A 24,069-nucleotide genomic window follows, 5' to 3' on the forward strand; every position below is an offset into this window, starting at 1 on the left:
AAAATCAGCAGAGCTTAAGCAATGAAGGCGAGCCAGCATGTCAAAATGACCTTTAAAAAATAAAAAACTTGTTTGGCTTTGTATTGTGTTTGCCAGATGGCTTAACAACCTGCATTTAAACAGCAACCAGTCTGATGGCCTCCACTGCTTCCTGCAATGATGTAAAGGCCTATCACAACAAAAGTAATAAAGCAACAGTTATAAGAAGAGTGCCACAAATAACTTAGCTGCAGGCGGGGCAGGGAAGAACAAACTTTCTCAAGCGTAGAGCAACAGGATTTACCGTAAAGACGGCTTGAAGGTTATTAAGTTTTTCAATTTCCTTTGGCATTCCATTACTTCCCCAACGAACCAGGTAGTTTTCACTACAGAAAATAAATAAAACAAACATTGTTATAGCTAGGCTAGGTTAATTAGGTCACATCATCATACTTAATTATGCTAATTAAATCATGGATCACTTTGCCCAGTGGCAAAAAAGGGGAAAAAAGTTCAGAACTTCAGAGAGAAGCAACTGTTGTGTCCAGGTGAAACAAACTTTCAGGTGCTTTGGCATTTCACAGAAAGAAAAACCAGGTAATGATTTTGCTCAGTGTTAGGTCAGACACAGGGAACTTGTGGCCCTCCTGATGTTCTTGGACTGCAGCTCCCATCATCACTGACCACTGGACATGCTGATGGGAATTGGAGTCCATCAACTTGAGGGAGGGCCCCAGGTTCCCCACCTAAAGGATTTGCCATATCAGGAGGCAGATGAAGGCAGAAGAGTGGAAACCTAACCCACCAGGAATTTTCCCTGCGCTTCCCCACCAAAATTAATGAAGTTGCCCAGCGGTTGGACATATGCATGGGATAGCATACCATGATGAGACAATGGACAGTTCCATTTCAGACACCAAGTGAGGGAACATTTCCAGAGCTCAGGCTAAAAGGCACCCGCCATGCACAAAAGAGATTTGGGGAAAACCTCAAAGGTTCATTTCTCTTCTTATCAGAAACAGCAGGAGAGTGGAAGCAAGCAGAGTTGAATTTTGCCAGTATGTTCACCTGCCAATTCAGTTGTGAAGGTAGCCTCAATGTGTGGGTAAATGATGTTTTATGAACCTTAATTTATATGCTAGCCAGGGCATAAGCAAAAACAAACAAATGTTTCTCATTATAAGAACAAGCAGATACAAGTCTGGACTCACAAACTCCCCATCCCTCCCTCCCTTGCAAGCAGGGGGTGAAGAAGAAAGTTTCTGTGTGGTTTTGCACAATTATGAGAAACACTGGTTAGGATATCCTGGCTTGTGAACAAACTATGGTTTGCAAATGCCACAGTTTATTCTATTTGGGTGAATAGCAAATAGAAGCTTCACATCTCCCCCACTCACATGTGAAGAGGAAGGGAAGGGAGAAAAGGAGACCAAATTCAAAGAACTATTCTATTGATGCCTAAGTCTGTATCACACTCTTTCTTTTAGTGGCATTCTTTTTCTTGTTTAGAAGAAAGCATCAGAAGAACCACATACCTAATGAACTTGGATTGGTCGGGATCATAGAGGCTCATAAGCAGCTCCGCATCCTCACCGATGTTGCAGACGAAGTTCTTGAAATTGACATAAAGACTGTACGTGTGGGTTGTGTTGAAAATAGACTGTCCCCGCAGGTCTACATTCTGCTGCAAAGACTTGATGGAAAGAAGAGGGGAACAAGAAAGTGAAACTTTAGAAGGAAGAGGACTGAGCATACGCCACAGCCAATCTGTCTTGAAAACTATCTATTTTCTCAGCCCGCATCCAAATAAGACTGTTATAGATAGAGTGGAAACCTAACCCACCAGGAATTTTCCCTGCGCAACCCCGCCAAAATTAATGAAGTTGCACAGCGGTTGGACATATGCATGGGATAGCTTATGGGATAGACAGCAAAACTGAGAGTGGCGTTTATGTAGAACAAGCACTGCAATTAATTGATTAATTGGTTAGATCCTAGGGGCTTTTTACAACCACAGGACAAGCTTTTTCCATGACAGAGAACAGCATTATCTGGTAAAATCTGTCTTGCAGATGTTAGCGATGTAAGAGTCCTGTTCTTCAAACATTCACTTAGCTCAGCCTTCCCCAATCTGGTCCCTCCAGATGTTTTAGACTACAACTCACATCACCCTTGGCCACTGGCCTCTCTGCCTGGGGCTGATGGGAGCTGTAGTTCAACAACACCTGGAAGGAGCTAGGTTAGGGAAGGCTGCCTTGTGGCAGTTTTTCCTTTGTTGCTTTGCCAGGGGTCGGGTAGCTACTATGAATCTGAATCTGTTCCCATTCAGATTGGCTCAGAAAGTGATTTGAATTTTTCCTGATTTGCAGGCAGATCTGGGAACATGTCCAAATTAATCCAGTATGAGCAGGAGAGAGATCACCCATGTCTAATCTTAATAGGAAGCTGAAATTATTCATTGACCTGATACTGTAATGCTGGAAAGGCAGCACAGGCCATATTTGCTCACTCAAACCAAAACCGGGCTCATGGTGCTCTCTGCCAAGACACCCCTGCATCTCATTTGGTGTCACAGTTGCGTATACCTTTTCCTCTTGGATCCTTTCATCTATTCGTTTGGATGCCGTCTCGTGTGCCTTAAAGAGCGCAATTGTGCTGGTAGCATCTGGATCCAGGATGTTGCCATTATCGTCCCGTACCACCAAGTCCAGCCCCAAAATCCTTGCAGGAAAACAAGCAGTCCATGGTAAGTAAGGGAGATGGATTAACAAGGGGACTCATCGGAATCTGAACCTGAGGTAAGGAATGTGGTCTGCAGGCCTCTCTATCTGGCTCACGGGACTCTTCTGAGGCTAGGCCCCTCCCAAGGATGTCCCCCTCGTTCGCCTTGCTCTGTACCCCCTTCAAGTGTTTTTACATTGCTGGAATGTATCCTGGATGCTGTCTCTTGCTTGCTGAGAAGGAGGATGGAGTGAAGTTGGGGAGGGGGGCAGTGTAAGCAAATCAATGGAGTCCCTAGCGAAGAGAAGCCCTAACAGTCTCTGAGGAAACTGAACCAAAACAGTGTATAAATTTGAGGAGAAAGGAGCAGTGTGCTTGTCTTTCTAACTTCAGGCCTTGTACATAGCAGGTTCATTATTGGTGGACAGGTGGATGGGCAGGACCTCCCCTCAAACAGCAGAGAGAGAGAGAGGAGGATGCAGCCCCATAACCGATGGAGAAACCTGAAGTGGTGGCAGCGCCGCACATGAAAAGCAGTGTCAAGGAGGCAGTGGTGGGCCATCAGCAGCTGCCTGGTCATGCCACTGGACCTTGCAGCACACATAAGAACCTAGATATATTGCCAGTGGTGGCTGGTGCCCCTTGGGACTGGTGGGGCAGAAGGCAGGGAGGCCAACAGTAGGTGAAGCCGGAGTCAATGACTGGTTACAAGTAAGAGAGGAGGCAAGTGGGGGCAGGCCAAGGTAGGTGAGGCCATGCCCATTCACTCTAATGGACAAGCTTCCAATGCATATTGCTTCCTCCACTTCCCCAAGGTCATCCAAAACTTCTAACATGCCAGCATGGCAGCAGAGGAGTGCAACATGACAGCGGGGAGGGGGAAACTGAGTGGAGGTATCCCAAAATGATGGAAAGGAGGAAAGACCTTTTGTATCTTGCTACTGCATGAAGTTCTGCATCCAGCTATGCTGCAATGCAGCAGAACGCAGTAAGCAATGTGGCGCACACAGGCACACGTGTGCTTGCAGAGGACTTCCTGGTGCCAAGAGGGTCACCTCCACCCACTGAAAGTAGGCTCAAAAGAAGCATCCCACAGCGATCAATAGAACAGGCTGCAGTGTGTGCTCAGTGTGTGCTCAGTTGTGTTGCTTCTGCTGCTTGCCAGTGTGCCCCAGAAGGTTGGTGACCAGACTAAGTAAAAGGGAACAAAAAATGAACAACTATTGCAGGGCAGGTAGAATTAATAAGGTCCATGGCTGAACCACAAGACACAATCAATTAAGGTTCTTTGGCACTGTCTGAGCACCTACTCAAATTTATGACATTTCCCCAATAAAGTTAATTTTTTAGCTTCTTGCTTTCAAGTGGTTTCTTAATTAGTGTTTCTGAAAGAGAGCTGACATGATCAATGAGCCATGGAAGCAACCTACAGACAGGACAGAATGTCCAAAGCTTCCTTCAGCTGCAAAGAGAAGGTTACCAATTAACATGCTGAGTGTGCAACGTCTGTCGTGCGTCTCGGGCTCAAACAAGATGCAACAGTGGCAGATATATTTGTCTAAACCACAACTGAACCAATCGTGTACAGAAAACTGCAACATACTGTGCTGGACCATTGGTCCATCAGGCTCAGGATTGTGTGCCATGATTAGCATTGGCTCTCCAGGGTGTCAGCCAGGAATCCCTCCCAGCCCTATGTCTACAGAGCCTGGTGATCAAACCTCCATCTTTTGCATGCAACATTTCTGTACAGTTCTTCCCCATATAAAGATATCGACAGATAAATAGACAGATAGAAGTTTGTGTGTGTGAATCCCGCAGCCCCTCCCCATGCAAAGAGGCCTGCAGAGGAGCAGAGGAAACGTCCTTAAGGCTCAGCCACACTTCCTTTGTCCCCAGCAGGTTTTCTTGGGGAAAGCAGCGAGACAAAAGAAAAACCTACTGGACCCATGCCTAGAAAGCAGGGGACAAGTGGAAGAAAATATAGAACAAATGGAAGTGTGGGTGAGCCCTTATGCCGAGTCAGACCACTGGGACCATCCAGTCCTGAACTGCCTGCCTTGACGGGCAGAGGCTCTCCAGCATTTCAGGCCCTTCCTGGAGATTCCAGGGATTAAACCTGGGACCTTCTGCGTACAAGGCAGATGCTTTGCCACCAAGCGGTGGCTCTTCCCAGGCAAGGGAACCTGTCTCATATCCTCCACCAACCTCCCCATACTGCAGGCGTTTCATCTCTCTGCCACTCTCACTTCTAGTACTAGAGTTTCAGAAAGAGAGAGAGAGAGAGAGAAATATCTGAAGTGGGGGGAACAGATAAGGGGGTGAGTGGTGACCATGGGGGAGATTCTGCCCCCCACCCACACCGCTTTGCTCTGAAAAGAACACACAACACAAAAATCAGTGCCAATACCCTGCCCTAGAAATGAAGGGGCAAATCAAAGTCTTTAAAAATTGACCAGACTACACAGAGCCGTAGCTAGGTGATCTTGAACCCCTGGCAGAACCGTCCAGATTGCACCCCCAGCCATGAAAAATAGAGAAAAACAGGGCCCCCGCATATCATATAAAGACCCTCCATTTAAAACATTTTCTTATGGTGCAATAATCAATATTTTTATTTATAGACATATTTATGGACATATTTTAAAGCCAATTTTGCATGCCCCCTCGCCTCCACCCCTGGTGGGGGTCTACTTCACCCCCCCCCAGCTACAGCCCTGAGACTACGTCGTGTCTTAGGGAGAGCTCATGCTACTAGAACTCACATCTGCATGGTACCCTCCCAGTTTTTGCTAATTGCTGCTAAAACTTTGGAAGTGGGTTGCACTATTTAAGAAATTTCTGGTTTTGATTGTGCCTCCCTTGCAAGCTCCTGCTTTCAGGACTTTTAATCGGGGGTGGGCTAGGATTCAACAGCAGAGCTGGAAACGTGTGTGTGTGTGCATGAGAGAGGGGGGTGGGGATCCAGCCCTTTTTGGCTAGGTATAGTAACATTTAGCACCACAGCAGTAAATCAATAAATCAATAAATAAAGACACAGAAGTTGCATGGCACATGCTACACATATATGCACACACATAAAAGACAGGCCAAAACATCGCCATAGAACAGAGCTTAAGAGTTAAAATATTCAGCACCTGTTCTTAAGGCTAGGGCTTAGCATACAAACAAAGCTGTGCTCATTTCCTGGATGTGCTGCTCATCACAGAATCGAGTGTGAAATCAGGTTGCCTGGACATTTCAGCTACAAGAGAATTTTAGAAGAATGCAAATTCTTTAGAAGAATCAAACCTGAGACTCCCCCCTCCCTGAGGTATGCTCCTTCTCCTATTACCTCCTCTGCTCTGTATCCCTGAACGACTTGCATTCAAAAAGTATGGGGGGGGGGAGAGAGAGAAAGAGAGCACAAAGAGAGCGAAATGGAGAAAATTAAAAATGGCACCTTTACTGTAGAAAGGACACAGTTTGGCATGACCAAACAAAACATTATTATCAAGGGTTATCCTATTTCAAAAAGATGCTTCTTGTGCAAACACAATATCCTAAGCGTGCTTCATCACAAGGAAGACCAATGGACAGAGTGACTCCTGAGAGCCAGACATAACCAATCCGCTGTCCACATTCAGACCCCTTGCTAGGAGTGAAGCATCACCTACCTGTTGCCATAATCTATTTTGGCTGTGACTTTCTTCTTGAGTTCAGCCAGCTCATCTTTGGGAAGCGTGCCGGAGAGGATCTGGGACCGCCATTCAATTAGGCTATAGGTCATCTGCTGCACTTGGCGAAAGAGAGACTTCTTGTTCTCCTAAAGCAGACAGAAGGAGAAAAAAAGGGGATTGGAAGAGATGATACTGGAGATGGGGCCTTTTCAATGGTGGCACCACATCTCAAGTGATGTACATTTGGCCGCATCGGTGCTGGCTTTCAAATGGGCCTTGAAAACTCATTTCCTTTGAGCTGTTTTTAGTCGAGATACTGAGCTTAATTTCCAAGCATTGACCATTTATATTACTGCTGTTTGTTCTCTCTCAAGTTGCTTATGCTAGCTTTATAGCAGTGTACTGCTGGATTGTGAAGTGTTTTAAACGTCTGTATTAAAGGACGGAATTACATGGAATGGGGTGTTAATAGTTCTGAATTTTATCTTTTATATATAAGCTGCCTTGGGAGGGTTTTAAGACACCAGAGACACCAAACAAACAAACAAACAAACAAACAAACAAACAAACAAACAAGAACAATCCTAACTGCCTGTTACTGCTTGCTGGAGAGGGTCAGAATATGACAAAGGTGTCCCTCCGCTAGTGAAGAGGGGGCTGCACCACCATTGGCATTGAAAAGCACTGCTGAAAAGCTGGGTGAGTGGGAAGTGTCGCCCTCTGCAACCGGGTGGACCAGGGATGGGACAGAAATGGCTATGGACATGCTGAATCCAGATCTGCTTCATTCCCGTGATGGGTCTACTCTGGTCCTCTCAGCTACACCTGGCACAGATTATCCCCCTCCCTCCCACCCCCACAATTGCTTTCAGTTAGGGAGATGAAAAATTAACCTGCCAGGTAGAAAAACTCATGGAAATCATCCATCCATGTTATTTCAATAAAGGAAAGGAGAAGACAGTGAATTTACTGTTAATGGTTGCAATCTGGGGGAATTTAAAACCCTGGCTTGGAGGCCAAAAATGAGCCGTGAGTTTTGAGCACGCCATCAACTTAAGATACCAGCTGCATCCACCTGGACCCAGGAATCTTCTCAACCATAGCTCAGATTAACGCAGAATGAATTCATTAACAAAGCTGACCTTGCTGGCAAATTTGTCAGTTGGGGTTTGTTTCAGTTTCTCATTTTTCCAACCTTAAATTCAGTTCTCCACATTTGCACATAACACTGTGAACTTTTTTTTAAATTCATCAGCATTTTACTGAAAATTTTCTCCTGAAAACTTTTCTCTTTTTTTTTTTAAAAAAAAATGTTGACTTATTTTTAATGTATGTTTTTCTGGAATTTTTAATGAATGTTTTAGATTGCCCTCTGTAAACCGCTTAGAGCAGGGATAGGCAAACTAAAGCCCGGGTTGGGGGGCAGATCCAGCCCAATCGCTTTCTAAATCCAGCCCACGCACTGTCCGGGAATCAGCATGTGTAGAATGTGTCCTTTTATTTAAAATGCATCTCTGGGTTATTTGTGGGGCATAGGAATTCGTTCTCCCGCCCCTCCAAAAAAATATAGTCTGGCCCCTCCACAAGGGCTGAGGTACAGTGGACCTGCTGAAAAAGTTTGCAGACCCCTGGCTTAGAGGGGTTTTGTGTTGTTGTTTTTGTTTATTGAGTAGGCGGCATGCAAATTTTGTAAAAAGTTTAACAACAGTTAGACCCTCCTCCCCTACGTGCAGCCCCAGTCCAATGTGAGTTCCTTGCTGTAGCTTTCAGAAGAAGAAAAATTGCACGGTGAGCTCAAGTTCCCAGATCTCCCATGTAACCTCACATTAGGTCTTTAGGAAAGAAATTCATATTTATTTATTTATTTATTTAAAACATTTATAATCTAGACTTGATCATATTAGACATCAGGGCCCTGTACAATTTGAAATCAATTCAATAAACTACACAAAGAAAAATATATGCACCAAAAGGAACCTTTTCCCACCGCACAAGAATGATGTCTCACCTTGTCTCTCATTGGGGAAATCATGCGTGGTTCTGTAAGGCTTACGCATAATCAAGGTCAAGTGGAAGGACGAAAGAAAAAGACCAATTTAAGGACCATTTGTCTTTCTAATGAGTGTGTCCCAGAGGACACATTGTGCAGCATACACTAATTAGCAACTAGGGAAAAACAGACCACTCAGTGTTTTAAATACCCACTTCACACACAAAATTTGCTACATTTCCCTTGGCAATGCTTACGAAGGGGTGAACCGGTCAATTTCAGCTTCTCATTTTTTAAATCTCAAATTCAGATGTTTCTGCATCAGTTTGGAAGTCCTCATAAAAATCCATCAGCATTGTTGTGTGAATTTATCCAAACATGCACATTTTAGTAAATGACATTGCCAAATATAATGCATTTCTGTATGTTATTTTCATAAGATATCTACTTTTTACATACTTTACCTAGTACATGCATTTCTTTACACATTAATTGGTTGAAGAATTCAAAGAATCATAGTTGGAAGGGACCCCGAGGGTCATCTAGTCCAACCTCCTGCAATGAAGGAATCTTTTTTGCCCAATTTCAAACCAACAACTTTGAGATTATAGTCTCATGTTCTTCTACAGTAGGTCTTGCCCCTACGAAGCAGTTGCTGAGACTGAAGGTCTTCCCATAGCTGCCTACGTCCCCTCCTTTCCCAGGTCTTTCCCAAACAATCTGAGACTGTGTAGGCGTGTCTACCTTTGCTCCTCCCATTTAATGAGTCTCCCGGTTCTGGAAGTCCAGGGAGGAGGGAAGCTTTTTGCAGTAAGAGAGGGAGACACCCTTGACTCCTCAGCAGCCTGACTCGTCTCTGCTTCTTGACCTCCCTCCTCCTCCTCTCCTGCTTCAGTTTCTGCCTCTGATTCTGGACTTATCTCTGGCACACACTCGTATTTCTCACTAAGCTCTGTTACGTCTTCAGCGTCCGACACCTCCTCCTCTTCCCAGTCTTCTCCCTCTGACCACTCATTGTCATCCCAACACCAATCACCAGGCCCTGAGCCTTCTTCCCTTGCGGGTTCCTCAGCTGGTTGCACCCACCATTTTCTGCATCCAGCCAGAACAAGAGTGTTGGCCTCCAACAAAATTTGGGGACCCAAGGTTGCACAAAGCTGCTCCACAAGACCCGGAGGGCCACTACCACCATACAAATATATATACCCTTTGGGTGCCCAAAGAGTCCACTGATGGAAACTTATTCCACAATACTTTGGTTGGTCTTTAAGATGCCACAAGACACTTATTGTTTCTGAAAGCCCAGCTTTGTGGCAGACTTTCTGACCCATCAGCTGCCAATCGCTGCAGTGGATTCTAAGAGCCACTGCCCCAAGTGATTTGAAGCAAGTAATATTGGGCACTTTCACTTATCTGTGCTTTACTTCCTTCTTCTTCCTGTTGTGGGCAAAACACAAACCAGGGGAGGAAAAAACTAATCCACAATACAGATACTTTTTTCTTTCTTTTCAAATTTCTGGCTAGGGTGGTCATTTACGGTTTTCGCAGGGAAGTTTACATTAGACACATTTCAGGGAGCTCTGAATGGGTTCCTGCCAGACAGGATATAAAAATACAAGGTGGTTTCTAAGGTGCCTAATCCTTGCATTTAAAATAATCCCCCACTGAGAAAGCCATTCTGTTGAACAAAAACACTGCCAGGTTGGGCCTCAGAGGGGTAGGAATGTTTGCAGATCTCTAAAATGTCTAGAGTCTAGACCATGGGTAGGCAAACTAAGGCCCGGGGGCCAGATCCGGCCCAATCGCTTTCTAAATCCGGCCCACAGATGGTCCGGGAATCAGAGTGCTTTTACAAGAGTAGAAAGTGTCCTTTTATTTAAAATGCATCTCTGGGTTATTTATGGAACATAGGAATTCGTTCAATTTTTTTTATTTTCAAAATGCAGTCTGGCCCCCCCCCCCCCCAAGGTCTGAGGGACAGTGGACCGGCTCCCTGCTGAAAAAGTTTGCTGACCCCTGGTCTAGACTCTAGAACAAGATATTGTGGTTTTAGGGCAGTGGCTCCCAAATAGGGGTCTGGGAACCCTTGGAGTCCACAGAACAAACACAGGGGATCTGCAGCCTCATCTCTTGACTCCCACCTCCCACTAAATTTTTGTCATTTTTGCATGGTAATTTCACAATTTTTATGGTCTGTTTTAGTGCTGTGCAATTTTTCGATATATTGGCCAAAATTGGTTTTGAAATCACACCATCATAACGATTTTGACAATATGCAGCAATATATCGCTCCTCACATGAGGGAAAGCAAGGCAGCCGATTTGAAGGCACCACCGATATTGCAGTGCGGTTTCAGCTGATAACACTGGCCCTGAGGCGGAGCTTTTCTCAGTCCGCAGGAAAGCAGCAGCAGCCACAGAGGATGTGCACTTTTGCTGGCTGCCACCACTGGCTGCCCCACTGATGGTGGCTTGATGCACCCCACATCCCTACCCCCTCCCACTCAAGCCATGCGGTGGAGGTGACGTCGCTTCCTCCCCTCCCCCCTATCTCTGTAACTGCTTCTTTCCTGATCCCCATGTCTGATCTGACACACCCCACCCATGCGATTGTCATGACTGCACCTTCCCTCATCCGCATGCCTGATTAGGGGCTATCATGGGCCAGGAGTCACCTTCATCTGCTGAGCAGCAGCCTGAAGAAGCAGAAGGCGAAGTGACTTGGCTGGTTGGCTGGCTTCTCCCTCCACTGCCAGGGCTGGCAGCACAGGCGACGACAGGGGCTAGCCCACATTTTGTTCAAAAAATTCCCTGGCAGAGGTAACTACCATAAAGTTATCAAAACTTTCAAAAGCAGAGGGCCCATGGCTTGGCTTTTGGAAAACTGGGGTTCTTCAGTAATTAGCTAGTTGGGAACCACTGCTTTAGGGGAATAAAGAAAGAGAAAGGATTGGAGGCTAAAAGTAGCAAATGCAACTGAAAACAGTAAGTCACAAACAGCACACGCCTCTCTGGGTTTTTTTTTTTGGGGGGGGGGGTTAAGTCCCTAGAGTGGAGGTGAACAAAAGACAAATCATGATCCATTGGTGAACCACTGGATAATGGGAAGAGACCAAGTTTTGCGTGCAAGTTCAACCCCCAGGATCTCCAGTTAAAAGTCTGCTGCTTTGTCAAATTACCTGGTGTCATTATGACAACTTTAATTGTGCTGGCTTAACTGATTGGGGTGAAAGCAAGCCCACCTGGCTGCACTTGGGACTTCCCAATGGGAAACTCTCTTGTACAGCAGGTCTCACTTTCAGTTCTCACTTGTCCCACACCTGATGTCACACGTGGAATGGCCTGGCAGCCAAATTCAGACACCTGCCAGACCTAATTTGGCCCATGAGTCAGGGCTTCCCTACACCTGCCAAAAAACCTCCCTGCCCAAGAAGGAGAAGAGAATCGCAACTCACCACATACAGCCTGTGCCAGATCACAGCCCATTCCCTCAAAGTGGAAGTGAGTTCCTGGACCAAAGGCAGCTCACTAGGAATTACTGTCTCATGTTGTCTGCAGAAGGCGGATGGAGAAGAAATATTTAAATGATTACCGAAAAGGTAATGGCCATTAGGTCATTTAATATTCTGTCTATGGAGTCTCTACTGGGGTTAGGAAATCAGAGAAAACTTATTCACGTACGTAGCTCACACCCAGATCGTACATTCAAAGCACATTGCTTCCCCAGAGAATCCTGAGAACTGTAGTTTTGTAAGGGTGCTGGGTATTGCTGAACCATGGTTCACAGGATTCTTTGGTGGAAGCCATGTGCCTTAAAATGTGGTGTGGATGTGATAAAAGGTTAGGCAAGCAAGCAAGGCACAACATGGAGACAGCTTAAGGAAGGGTTGTAGCAAACCAGAAGAGCAGATGCTTTGCATGCTAAGAGTCGTGGGCTCAATCCTTGGCATCCTCAAGTGGTGATAGGAAAGACTCCTGCCTGAAACCTTAGAGAGGCCCTGCCAGGAAGTGTAGACAGTGGCTGCCTTGGCATGTGACAATAAGTCAGTTTTTGGTTTTTTGTGGTTTACCACCAACGAGCAACATGGTCATGCATACTGTCGAATTCCTGCTTCACTCTTCTCCTGATATAAGCAGGACAACAATCCAGAGACCCAAAATGGTCCACAAGCCAAAATCAAAGCTAAAATTTGAGCTTGGCAAGGAATCATGTCTTTCTTGGGGAGCAACAAACCATGAGACCTGCTTCCAATGTAACGAGAAGCCAAGGCTTCCTAGCATGCCAAGTCTGCTTGTGCCGGAGAAGGAGCAAAGCAGGGGCAACTAGGCAGCATGTATACCAGCATGCTTCTCATTTAGGCTGAACCATGGGAAGCTCCAGCAGCAGCCTAGAGACAACTGTGGCTGTCGTGCACCAGGCAGCATTCGATTCAGTGAAATTCATTGCATCCTCACGCCATCCAGCCTTGCTGAGAGAAGTTGGTAATGAACTAATAGCCAGCACTTCCCTATTAGAAGTAATACTAAAGAAACTGGTCAGATCCTCTCAAAGGTTCCTCTCCAATAAAAACTGTAAGAGCTGCACAGTATGATATTATCTTATATGATGTTATATATACACACACACTTTGTTTTTCCTGTTTTCTATATTCCCCTCCCTATTTTCCTAGGAGAATATTTTTACTGCTGTTTTTAATTGGATTTGCAATGTTGACAATGTTAAATAGTATTTAATAAAATAAACCAAACCAAACCACGATAAGCCAGAAACCCTGGTTTATTGTTGCATGCAGACGTTGCCAACAAATATTGAGTCGGAATGACCACTGGCTCGACTTGGTATAATACAATTTTCTACATACTCAGTAATTGGGGTTTTGAGGAAATTTTCCGAAGCAGAGTAGGACAATATGGATCGAAAAATTTTCTGATGCTCTAGGGAGTGATCTAATTTAGCATGTATAATTTAGCATGTTTAGTTTACTTGTCTGTAGTCAACTGAGGGGTCATGCACCCTTCATCATTGTCCCATGATTTGCAGACACAGGTCTGAGGGAAAGTGGCAGGACAAAAGAAAAACTTCTCAGACCCATGCCTGGAAATCATGGGACAAATGGAAGTATTGGATGAGCCCTGAGCTTAAAATCTTTGAAACTGCTGCACTTGCTTAGTAATCAATCAATTGGCAATCAATTCACTGTTACTAATGAACTGATGAAATGGAAAATTTTCTACCCCACATCACTGTCTTTTCATTATGCCTCAAGCTACACAATGTGGCTTCTTTACACAAAAGCCTGCCATCGCCACAGGACAGTGTGCTTTCTCCCTGCCGCCATTTTAGGAATTGATCATGTTTCTAGATCTCACAGGGAAAAAAAGTCTTGGTGACCTACCCGCCATCTTGCACAGTTGCCTCTTTCAGATGGATGTACGTTGATGGAAAGATGCCCTGAGACAAAGGCAAAAGAATCGTTTTATCAAAAGGGCAAAGAGTTATTCAATCACTGAGTGGCAGAAGAAAAAGCAGTCACCATCACAAACAGGCATAGCAGAGGTTCGGGAACATAAATGTAACAATTCTCTACCATCAAAATAAGTACTCGATTGCACCAACATCTTGGGATTGGTGCATATTCTACAAGTAGTAATTAATAATGTGATAAGATGATAAATCAATCTATTATTATTATTAACATTTAAAGTGCCTAGGTTTATTAACTGCTGCTCACATTTTAATAACCAAGACAAGGCTTGCAATCCAAAAGACCCAACACAAAAGGGGGGGGGGGAATGAACGGAAGGGAAGGGAAGGGAAGGGAAGGGAAGGGAAGGGAAGGGAAGGGAAGGGAAAACAGGCACCCACATATCCTAACCCTATTTTATGGACATGACTAACTTAGGTTCTTTAACTTCAAGGGGTTGTATGCAACTAAACCCTACTTAGAATAGACCCACTGAAATGAAAGAACCTAAGTTAGACATAAATTCAATATGTCTACTGAGGAGTAGCATTGAATACCATCCAATGGGTCTACTCTGAGTAAAACTTACCTGGCTAATACCTGAAGACACTAGTTCTTATCTCCAAGTGAGCGCAAGACTACAAACCTTCATCAATTAATTTAGAAAGCTGAGTTTACTCTTACACTCTAAAAGTGCATCCTCTCATATGCATTACTGAACCATGCCTGCAGTGATAAGCTAGAAAGGTCTTCGATCGTTAGGCAGGAGCGTTAACAAGTGGGACCTACAACAGACAGTAGTGCTCCTTTTCAGTGTTTTAGTTAATCAGTCATGCCCACCTTCACGAGATTCCATCCCATTCCCCCCTCCCCCTATTTTTTATCTCCTTCCCAAATATTCAGCACTCTGTGGTCACTGAACATGCTCAGTCCCTGATTGGGCTACTTTTGAGGGTTCCCAAAAGTTGTTGTTTTTTAAATTATTCTTAAAATTTTTTTTACTTTTGGAAGGCTTGGAAGAAGGGAGGAGGGAACTTGGGGAGCCTGTAACAGCTGGGAGGTGAGAATCTGAAGCAGGAGAAGTTGCAGGATGGGAGAGTGAAAAGCAAGAGACGGAAGAGATAGAAGAGCAGAAAGTCAGACATGCCTGCTTGTGCATGGCTTAGAATGGGGAGATACATAAGTCAAGGTTGGGGCCAGGGCCTCTGTTGCAGCAATTGCATTACTGAGTTTAAACCTATGGGAAACATTAGTGTACTTTTGACAATGAAGAGTTGATTCCTCTTTCTGGACATTCCTTGCCTATCAGTACACCCTGAACATCGGAACTAGATGAATGATACAAATAAATGTGCTGGTTTGGAGGGGGTGGAGGAAAGAAGCACCTTCCCCATAAAAGTGCTATGGAATTTACAGTGGTGCCTCGCAAGACGGAAAACTCGCTAGACGAAAGAGTTTTCCGTTTTGGAGGTGCTTCGCAAAACGAATTTCCTATGGGCTTGCTTCGCAAGACGACAATGTCTTGCGAGTTCCGGCTGGTTTTTTCCCCTCCCCCCCCTTTTTCTAAGCCGCTAAGCCGCTTATCAGCTCATCCGATCAGCAGATAAGCCGCTAAAAACCGCTAAAAACCACTAATAGCGCTAATCCGTCAATGGGCTTGCTTCGCAAGACGAAAAAACCGCTAGACGAAGAGAATCACAGAACGGATTCTTTTCGTCTTGCGAGGCACCACTGCATGCTCAAACTTCTTCCAGACTTCACTCCTGCACAGGTGTCCCAGAGGGAATAAGTATTTTCCAAAGTGGTTAGAACAGTAATAAACATCTAAGTTGCCCCTCCTTCCCCCCTTCTCTTAATTAACTTGGCCTTCAATTTATTTTCAATTTTTTTGCCAGTGTTCTGGTCAATGCAATCACAGATAAAGGAATCTCTCCAGTGACTACATAACATCTCCAGATCGATAGTCAATTGCTGAGTTGCGTTTTTTAAAACTTCTTTGGAATGAAGCACTGCTAGATATTCCCCCCCCCAAAAAAAATCACCTTCAAACTCAATGGCACCAGGAAATGAGTAACAAGTCCATTCCACCACAAAGGGATTTTTAAACAGCTTGTTAGGGTTGGGGAAAAGCACCAGACCTGGGCCAAAGCTATACATGCAAGAGAAGGAACGGACCAAAACATTTCATTCTTTTAAAAGCAAAATGCTTCTCTGCGTTCAAAAACAGCAAAAAATATATACAAGAAGACCTAGAACAGCAAAGGAAGGGGTGAGATCTCAACCTCCTTCTCATCATCACTAGTTTGCAAATTGCTAAAACTGTACAAAAAGGAACATGCATGTCTCACAACAAATGTAACTGATCTGTAGAAAACACAACCTGTAAAGAGAGATAATACACATACTTTTGTAAACACTTTTTTAAAAAATATATATATATAGAATTATTAAAATAAATAAATAAAGGCGCATGCATCCCTTGGAACCTGAAGGGGCACTGCTCATTTTATTGCTGCAGGATTCCTCCCACCACGTTCTGTTAACAGCTAGATCCCTTTGTTTATGTCAAAAATTCACATAAATGTATCCGAGGCTACAGGAGAATTCCTAATTTACAGGATTTATGAGAAGGGGTTCCAATCTTACTACAACTACTGGAGAAAAACACATCTAGGAATCCCACAGGAGTAGCCAACATGGTGCCCTTAAAATGTGCCCATTATCCCTGGCCACTGGCCATGTTGGCTGGCGCTGCTGGAAGTTGCTCTACTCTAGGGTTGCATAACTTATGGCCCTCTGGTCCCAACTCCCATGAGCCCCAGACAACATGGCCAAAGTTCAGGGATGACAGGCGTAGTAATCCAAAAACATCTAGAAGGCATTTTGGCCAATGTTGTGCAGCAACAGCTGTAGGACAGCCCTGCTGCAACAGGAAATTTTCCCAAAGTGGTAACTCAGTGTGCCACAAAATGGGCTGGCACAATCCTGAGAATTATTAGGGAAGGGAATATGAGCGCAGGAAGGAATATTATGCCTCCGTAGAAAGTCTGTTCCCTGGGAAAGGTGCTGCATAAGGTGAAGACCACCCACTCCTAAAAGGTCTCAGAATTTCATACACAGACGCTGAGGTCTGAGTCACCTCTTTGGAGGGAGATTCAGTGGAAGCCCATCTCTCTGAAATGCTACAAAAAGCTGGGCTGAGAATATGACTCCACGGACAGAGCTGCCACAGATTAGGCTTGCTCTTGATATGCATATTTAAGACAATTCAGTGGAGTTTTGTTCTGAGAATGAAGCTTCAGACTTGGTGAAAAAGGCACTGAAGGCAGCCAACTTTGCTTCTTGTTGCCTCATGATGCCCTGGTTTGGATTCTTACAGCCCAATCCTACGCATGTTTAAGTAAAGGTAAAGGGACCCCTGACCATTAGGTCCAGTTGTGAACGACTCTGGGATTGCGGCGCTCATCTCGCTTAATTGGCCGAGGGAGCCGGCGTACAGCTTCCGGGTCATGTGGCCAGCATGACTAAGCCGCTTCTGGCGAACAGCAGCACACGGAAACACCGTTTACTTTCCTGCCAGAGAAATCCCACCAAGTTCAATAAGCCTTACTCCTGAGTAAGCACACGTAGGATTGCAGCCTTTGTCTCTAGATGCTCTCTCTCTATATGTATGTTTGTGTGTTTTAATTATTCTTATTTAAATGTACAGTGCATAGTTTAACAATGGAGCTCACTCCCATAGCAGGCAGCAATGGTCACCAACTTAGACGGAGTTAAACGGTTAGACAAGCTCATGAGGACAGTGCTATCAATGGCTCTGCAAGCGGGAGGCGGGAAGGCTTCCAAATACAGTGGTGCCCCGCAAGACGAATGCCTCGCAAGACGGAAAACTCGCTAGACGAAAGAGTTTTCCATTTTGGAGGTGCTTCGCAAAACAAATTTCCTATGGGCTTGCTTCGCAAGACGACAATGACTTGCGAGTTCCTGCTGGTTTTTTTTCTCCCTCCCCCCTTTTTTCTAAGCCGCTAAGCCGCTTATCAGCTGATCCGATCAGCAGATAAGACGCTAAAAGTCGCTAATAGCGCTAATCCATCAATGGGCTTGCTTCGCAAGACGAAAAAACCGCTAGACGAAGAGAATCACAGAACGGATTCTTTTCGCCTTGCGAGGCACCACTGTACCAAGTTGCTGGAAGACTACAGGAGTGGAGAGGGCTTTTGTGCTCAGACCCGGCTTGAGTGTTTCCCATAAGTAATCTGGCAGACCACTACGCAAACAGGCTCCGGGACCAGATGAGCCATTGGCCTGATCTTATATTCTTATTTATTGTCACTGCAAGCTGCTCTGAGAGCCACTTACAGACGTAAGAACCACCTGCTGGACCAGGCCAGAAATACGCCTAGTCCTGCGTCCTGTTCTCACAGTGGCCAACTTATTGGAATACTTATTGGAAGCCAGTATTGCTCTTTGCTTTTCCATAAATGTTATGTTAGACAGTGAATGAATGAATGAATTTTATTATTACGGCCACAGACCAGTTCCGGCTCACTTACAATATCAGAAAAATCATAAAGCACAACAGGAATACATTGAATTGCAATTGGGTTTAACAGAGACAATTCAGATATAACAGCAGTTAAAAATATACATTAAATCTTGATCACTAAAATATAACCTAAAATTGTCATTTAAAACCTTAATCATTTTGGTAGTACAGCCTGTTACCTAAGTTTTATGGCAGTCCCACAGAATTTGACCACCCTTAGCGTATGTTGGACAGTATATTGTGTGAGCTTTCGTGTGCATGCACACTTCTGAAGAAGTGTGCATGCACACGAAAGCTCATACCAAGAACTAACTTAGTTGGTCTTTAAGGTGCTACTGGAAGGAATTTTTTTATTTTGACTATGGCAGACCAACACGGCTACCTATCTGTAAGTATATTGTGTGTGTGTGTGTGTGTGTGTGTGTGTGTGTGTGTGTGTCAGTGTGTCACTTGGAGACCTTTGGGTGCAGTGCTCTCTCCAGCTGCAATTACCAGCAATTGGTTTTCAGAGATATGCCACCTTCAGCAGTGGACTGAGAACACAGAGACTGTGGCTAGCACAAGCAGTCCTCATTTTGCACAGGGGTTATATTCTGGACCCACACATGCATCAGTGGAGCACACATAGGCCTGCTCCGTCCTGTTCTCCCCCTTTTCATGACCTCTTTATGATATTTTGGGGCTACTTCCGGGTTCAGCGCCGTGTGCATGATCGCAAGTCATTCAGATGCACCTATATCAGTCGTTGCCTGAATATACTGATCAGCTTTATAAGTCAATGAATTTGTCTAATCCTCTTCTTAGACACTTGTTTGGTAGAAAAGCAGCAGCATACAAAAAATAATAATAGCTAAATATATGCACAAACTCAGTGCAATTCTCAACAACAGGTTACATTTTAAAGCAGGGATGGGCTACCTTTTTTCTTTCGAGGGCGACATTCCCTCTGTGAAAACCAGTCAGGGGCCACATACCAATGGTGGTGATGGTGGGGAGTAAAGACTAAGGTGGGTGGTACTACTCTCTCTTCTCCTTTATTTCACCCCTTTTCTCACTCTTTTTCCCATTCCTAGCTACTGCATTAAATTAGCCCAAGGGCCACATGAAACTGGCCAAGGGCCAGAGGCAGCCCTAAGGCCACAGGTTACACCTCCCTGCTTTAAAAGAAGAGTTTTCATTTCTTCCACCATTCCTACTTCCTGATACTCTCTGCAATTTACTGTCAGGTGTCAGTTATAAGACCTTTTAAGCATTTGATTTTTTGTGGAACTAATTGCTTACCATCCATTAACAGCTCAGACGCCAACAGCATTAAGCACAAATCCCACAGGAAGGAAGCCTTCCCAGACGATAAATGATTTGTGAACTGAAGATCTGAGAAGCACAGAAAGCTTAATCCTACGGCCACTCACTAGTTTTAAGTTTGATGTTTGCCAATAATTTCCATAGAAGAGGCCCAGGGACACTGCATTTCGCAGAGAATGTCAATAAGCAAACAGTTCCAAAGCAGTTGAAGGCATTGATTACCCCACTTTGACACAGTGGACACACTCCAAGATAGAGAAGCTATCTTGTCAAATGCTGGCCTGCTTTTCATGGAAATTCAAGGGAAGCTTTCCAGCCCATACACAGTTTGGATGCAAATCTTAGAAAATGGAATTTTAAAGCAGAAAGCTGTCCCACAATAAAAGACTGCTCCTTTTGCAATCTGGCAACTGAAAAACAAAGACCTAGTACAGTACATTGGGTTGTCTCCAGCGCTAGTCCTACTCAAAGCAGACCCACTGGAATTAATAGACAGATCTAACTTAGGTGCATTAAATTTCTATCCTGACTCATTTGTTGAGTAGAACCATCGTCAAGAAGCCAAAAAGTTAAGCTGAGCAAGTTTATGAAAGCAAGAAATATGTCTTCATTCGCCAGTTGCAGAAGAGAGGGGTTGGTACTCTAGAAAAGACATGGGCAAGTTCCATCATCTCTGAACCATTGAACTTGCTGGCTGGGACTGATGGGAGGTGGAGTCAAACAGCATCTGAAGGGCCAAAGGCACCTGTCATAAATGATCACCATGTACCAACCACTGACTGCTAGGGACAAACAGATCAATTTCTTTCCAATCTGTTCTGCCCTGTTTCTTCATTAATCTTCAGGTATCTTTTTTTAATAAAAAAAATTCCATATAAACATTTCTATTTTTAAATACATATGAAAATTTTGTCTTAAGGTAAGCACTTCTAAGCATATTGGGTTGTAGCCAATGTTAAATATACTCAGAACACACCAAATGAAATTAATACATATGGCTAATGTAGGTCCATTAATTTCAGTGAGTCTACTCTGAGCATAAGCTAGTTGAATACAACCTATTTTATCTTAAAATCTGCAAGTCCTTCCCTCCATCATTTTGGTATGATGTTGAGCCGAGAATTCTATTGCAAAATTCAGAGAAGTGTGAAATCAGACAGAAAACTATGTTCCATAGTTACATTGGGAATTAAGTTGATTCCCTTCCAATGTGAACCAAGCAACATTCTTCTTCATCCCTACTGGCTGCACAGGCTTGGTTTTAACATTTTTCAGCTGCAAAAGCAAACAATGCTATCTTACAGGTTATACATTTATCCAACTAGGCCAGCAAGTCTGTGAAAGCCTGATGGTATTTTTTCTTTATCTCCTCATACAGAGTGTATCATAGACTATAATGAATTATATCTTCAATTACATTTTGCTGGCATACACACAACCACCCATCTACTGAAATTATATCTACCACCAAAATACCCACTGGCATGAACTGAAAATGCAATTATGCAAAAGCTTTCCTCAAGGAGCAGAATTCAAGATCTTGAAATGCTGTTGATCGTTGCGATTCCTTTAAAAAATGTTGACATGGCTGCATGACATGGATGTTCTGCATGGCAACCACATCTAACTCTTTTTAGTCAAGAAAACTGGGTACCGTGAATAAGTGGAAAGCAGGAACGTGGAAGTAGGGCCCACTCCAGACCAACATAACTTCAATTGGTATGCCCTGACAAACTGCCCAGAGGATTTTCTGTATGCCTGTCCAAGTGTTTTTCTGCAGGATCCCAAAAACATGCATGCAGAGCTTAAATGCATACGATCTGTTCAGGAGACGAACTGGACAACCGTAAGATGTGGGTGTGGCCCACTGTGTGATCCCACTACATTGCATCCACCCGAAAAGAGCCTTTGTTTCTAATCAAAGGTTTGGAAGTCGGGGTGGACTCCAAGCAACATATCTGCAGTTTGTTCATCATGAAGTAACAAGGTTTTGCTTTGCTCAATCCAACAATGTGAGATTGTTCCATCACAGACTTAATTTATTCTGCATAATCTGTTTTGCTTCTCTGAGTCTTGAAGGCAGCTGAAGAGCTACGTGCGGCTCTGACATTCCACCCACTATCCACTGCAAATTGTGCTTCGCTGCGTCCTGCCTCCTTCCAGATTCCACCCAGTGCCTCCCACAGAATCTGAAGCCTACTTTTGAAACAAGTGGGGGCTTTTAAATTAACACTGAAATTGGGCACCCTAATTCTCACAATGCTCATTTCACCACCCAGTATCAAATATTCATGTTTTTGCTATACGGCTACAAAACAGAAGAGCCCCGACCACTCAGGACATATTTATTGACCACTGTCATCAAAGTTTGGAAGATATTAGAGAGAAAGGTGACAAAACTTTTACTAAGAGCATTTTCACAGCAGATCTGATGCATTTTAATATAAACACATAACTGAATGGGGAAAGATGAAGTACCTTTTTGGATTTATTCCGAAGAGTGTATCCTCTGTACCAATCTGCCAAGAAGAAGGAGACAAAGAAGAAGAAAGATAGAAAATGTGCTTTTATCATCAGAAATCAAATGTTCAAATATAAATGTTCCTTATATATAGTGGTCGTCAAATTCCACTCCCCCCAGACCACTTGAAAATGGCTGAGGGTCTTGGCAGACTACATCATGATTTTTCTGCCTGTTTAGGAATTGTAATGTGCTGTGCATGGACTCTCGTTAGCTTCCTTTACTCTTTCTTGATGCTTCCTTCATTCCCATGTATTGACTCTCAGTTCCTTTCAAATGCCTTGACTAGCTCCCTTCCCCACTTGTGACCATCTCTCGCCATGCCTTCCTCTGAAGAAGGCCCAGCCTTCTCCTCCACCACCCCTGTCACTTCCAGGGACCAGACAAATAAAGCTCATAGACTACTGGTGGTCTGCAGACCACTCTTTGGGATCCTCTCATGGTACCATGTTCAATGGAGCCCATCCCAGGGAATCATGTGCAGGGCTACAGCCTTAAGCAACACAAAATAGGCTGCAATCCTGCCTACTCAAAAGTAAGCATCACTGGAGTCAATAGGGCTTACTTCCAAGTAGTTGTATACAGTGGATTTCTCCAACCTGGTGCCCTCCCACTGATGCTGGACTGCAAACAACCAGGGATGATGGGAGTTGTAGTCCAACAACCTGGGCTCCAAGATGGAAAAAGCTGGTGTACAGGACTGAAACCCTAAATGGCACAAGACAGCTACAACGCTAGACATATCTGCCTCAGAAGCAGGCCCAGCTGTGTTCAGTGAGACCTACTTGCAGGGAAGGATGTTTACAAGATTACAGGCTAAGGGTTCAATTCACCCGCTGAAGAGGTGAATCAGAAAAAGCTATCAGCGTGGATTTATTAGACATTATTGAAACTCGAATAGATTAGTCAGGGCCTCTTGAAATAAATGAAATCCTCACTGAATTGAACAATGTCATAGGATCACTAGCTTGTCCAAACCAGAACCAGCTCACATAAATTATTTTGTTGCTGCTGTTATTTCTAATTATTTTTGTGATTGCTATTATTTTAAATAATAGTTTTTAAGCATTTGTGAAAAACTCTTTTGCTACAGAAAACCTAATAAGGGGTACAATCAATACTGCACATCAATAGGGTCAGGCGAAGTTAGAAATTAATGGAAATAAAATTCAATGACGAAGTCTCTGGGGTACATGTGTGATGTGCATAAATTGAACTAAAATAATATCCACATAGCTAATATGGCATTACATGTGGTGACCCATAACCAAATGTCAAACCGTATCTGTAGCCTAGAATAGAAAGGAAAAATAAATCTGCTTAAGAATAATTTTTTAAATCTTTTTTGGAGGGAAAAGAAAAGACACATTCAATTTCCCAGAAAAAGAGCGATTTATGTTCTCTCCCTCTCTCTTCCCCGCTTGCAAGGTCATCTAATGCTTTGGGCCCTTCTGAATTTCAAATCTTCTACAAAAACACTTCTCTTAAATACACCCATCAGCAACATAATCTCTTTTGACACAAAGGCTCTGTCTCCCTATCTCCAGTGTCAAGGTCAACGCAAAGTGAAAAGAAACCAATTGTCTTGCTGAAGTGCTAAGCAAGCAGCTGGCTTTCCTTGCTAGCATTACCAAAGGAGCTTTGTGTCAGGATGTTTCAGTTTACTGCTGCTAATGGTGATGACGGATGTAGAACTAAACCCTTTCCACTGAGCAAGGCGTCACAGGTACAATCCCCAGCAGGGTTTGGAGAGACCTTGGTCTGAAACCCTGGAGAGCGGCTGCCAATCAGCTTGTAGACAATACTGATGCAGGCAATACAATACAGTGTTGACCACACGAGCCATGGTGGCCCTGCTCCAAGTCCACTGCTGAAGGCAGTATC

General features: G+C 44.0%; 1 protein-coding gene across 2 annotated transcripts in view; it reads right to left on the reverse strand.

Annotated features, from left to right (window-relative positions):
* Window positions 1–24,069, reverse strand: part of DOCK5 (dedicator of cytokinesis 5) — a 147,306-nt gene that overhangs the window by 83,665 nt on the left and 39,572 nt on the right. For both annotated transcript variants that reach the window (XM_082200203.1, XM_082200204.1), the window contains exons 3-9: window positions 22,143–22,183; window positions 13,745–13,800; window positions 11,804–11,900; window positions 6,357–6,505; window positions 2,565–2,700; window positions 1,515–1,672; window positions 284–365 (exon numbers count right to left, since the gene is read on the reverse strand). In XM_082200203.1, coding sequence (XP_082056329.1) covers window positions 284–365; window positions 1,515–1,672; window positions 2,565–2,700; window positions 6,357–6,505; window positions 11,804–11,900; window positions 13,745–13,800; window positions 22,143–22,183 — 719 coding nt within the window. The remainder of the gene's footprint in view (window positions 1–283; window positions 366–1,514; window positions 1,673–2,564; window positions 2,701–6,356; window positions 6,506–11,803; window positions 11,901–13,744; window positions 13,801–22,142; window positions 22,184–24,069) is intronic.

Source organism: Podarcis vaucheri (assembly GCF_965113315.1).
Source record: "Podarcis vaucheri genome assembly, chromosome: 15".
Lineage (NCBI taxonomy): Eukaryota > Metazoa > Chordata > Lepidosauria > Squamata > Lacertidae > Podarcis > Podarcis vaucheri.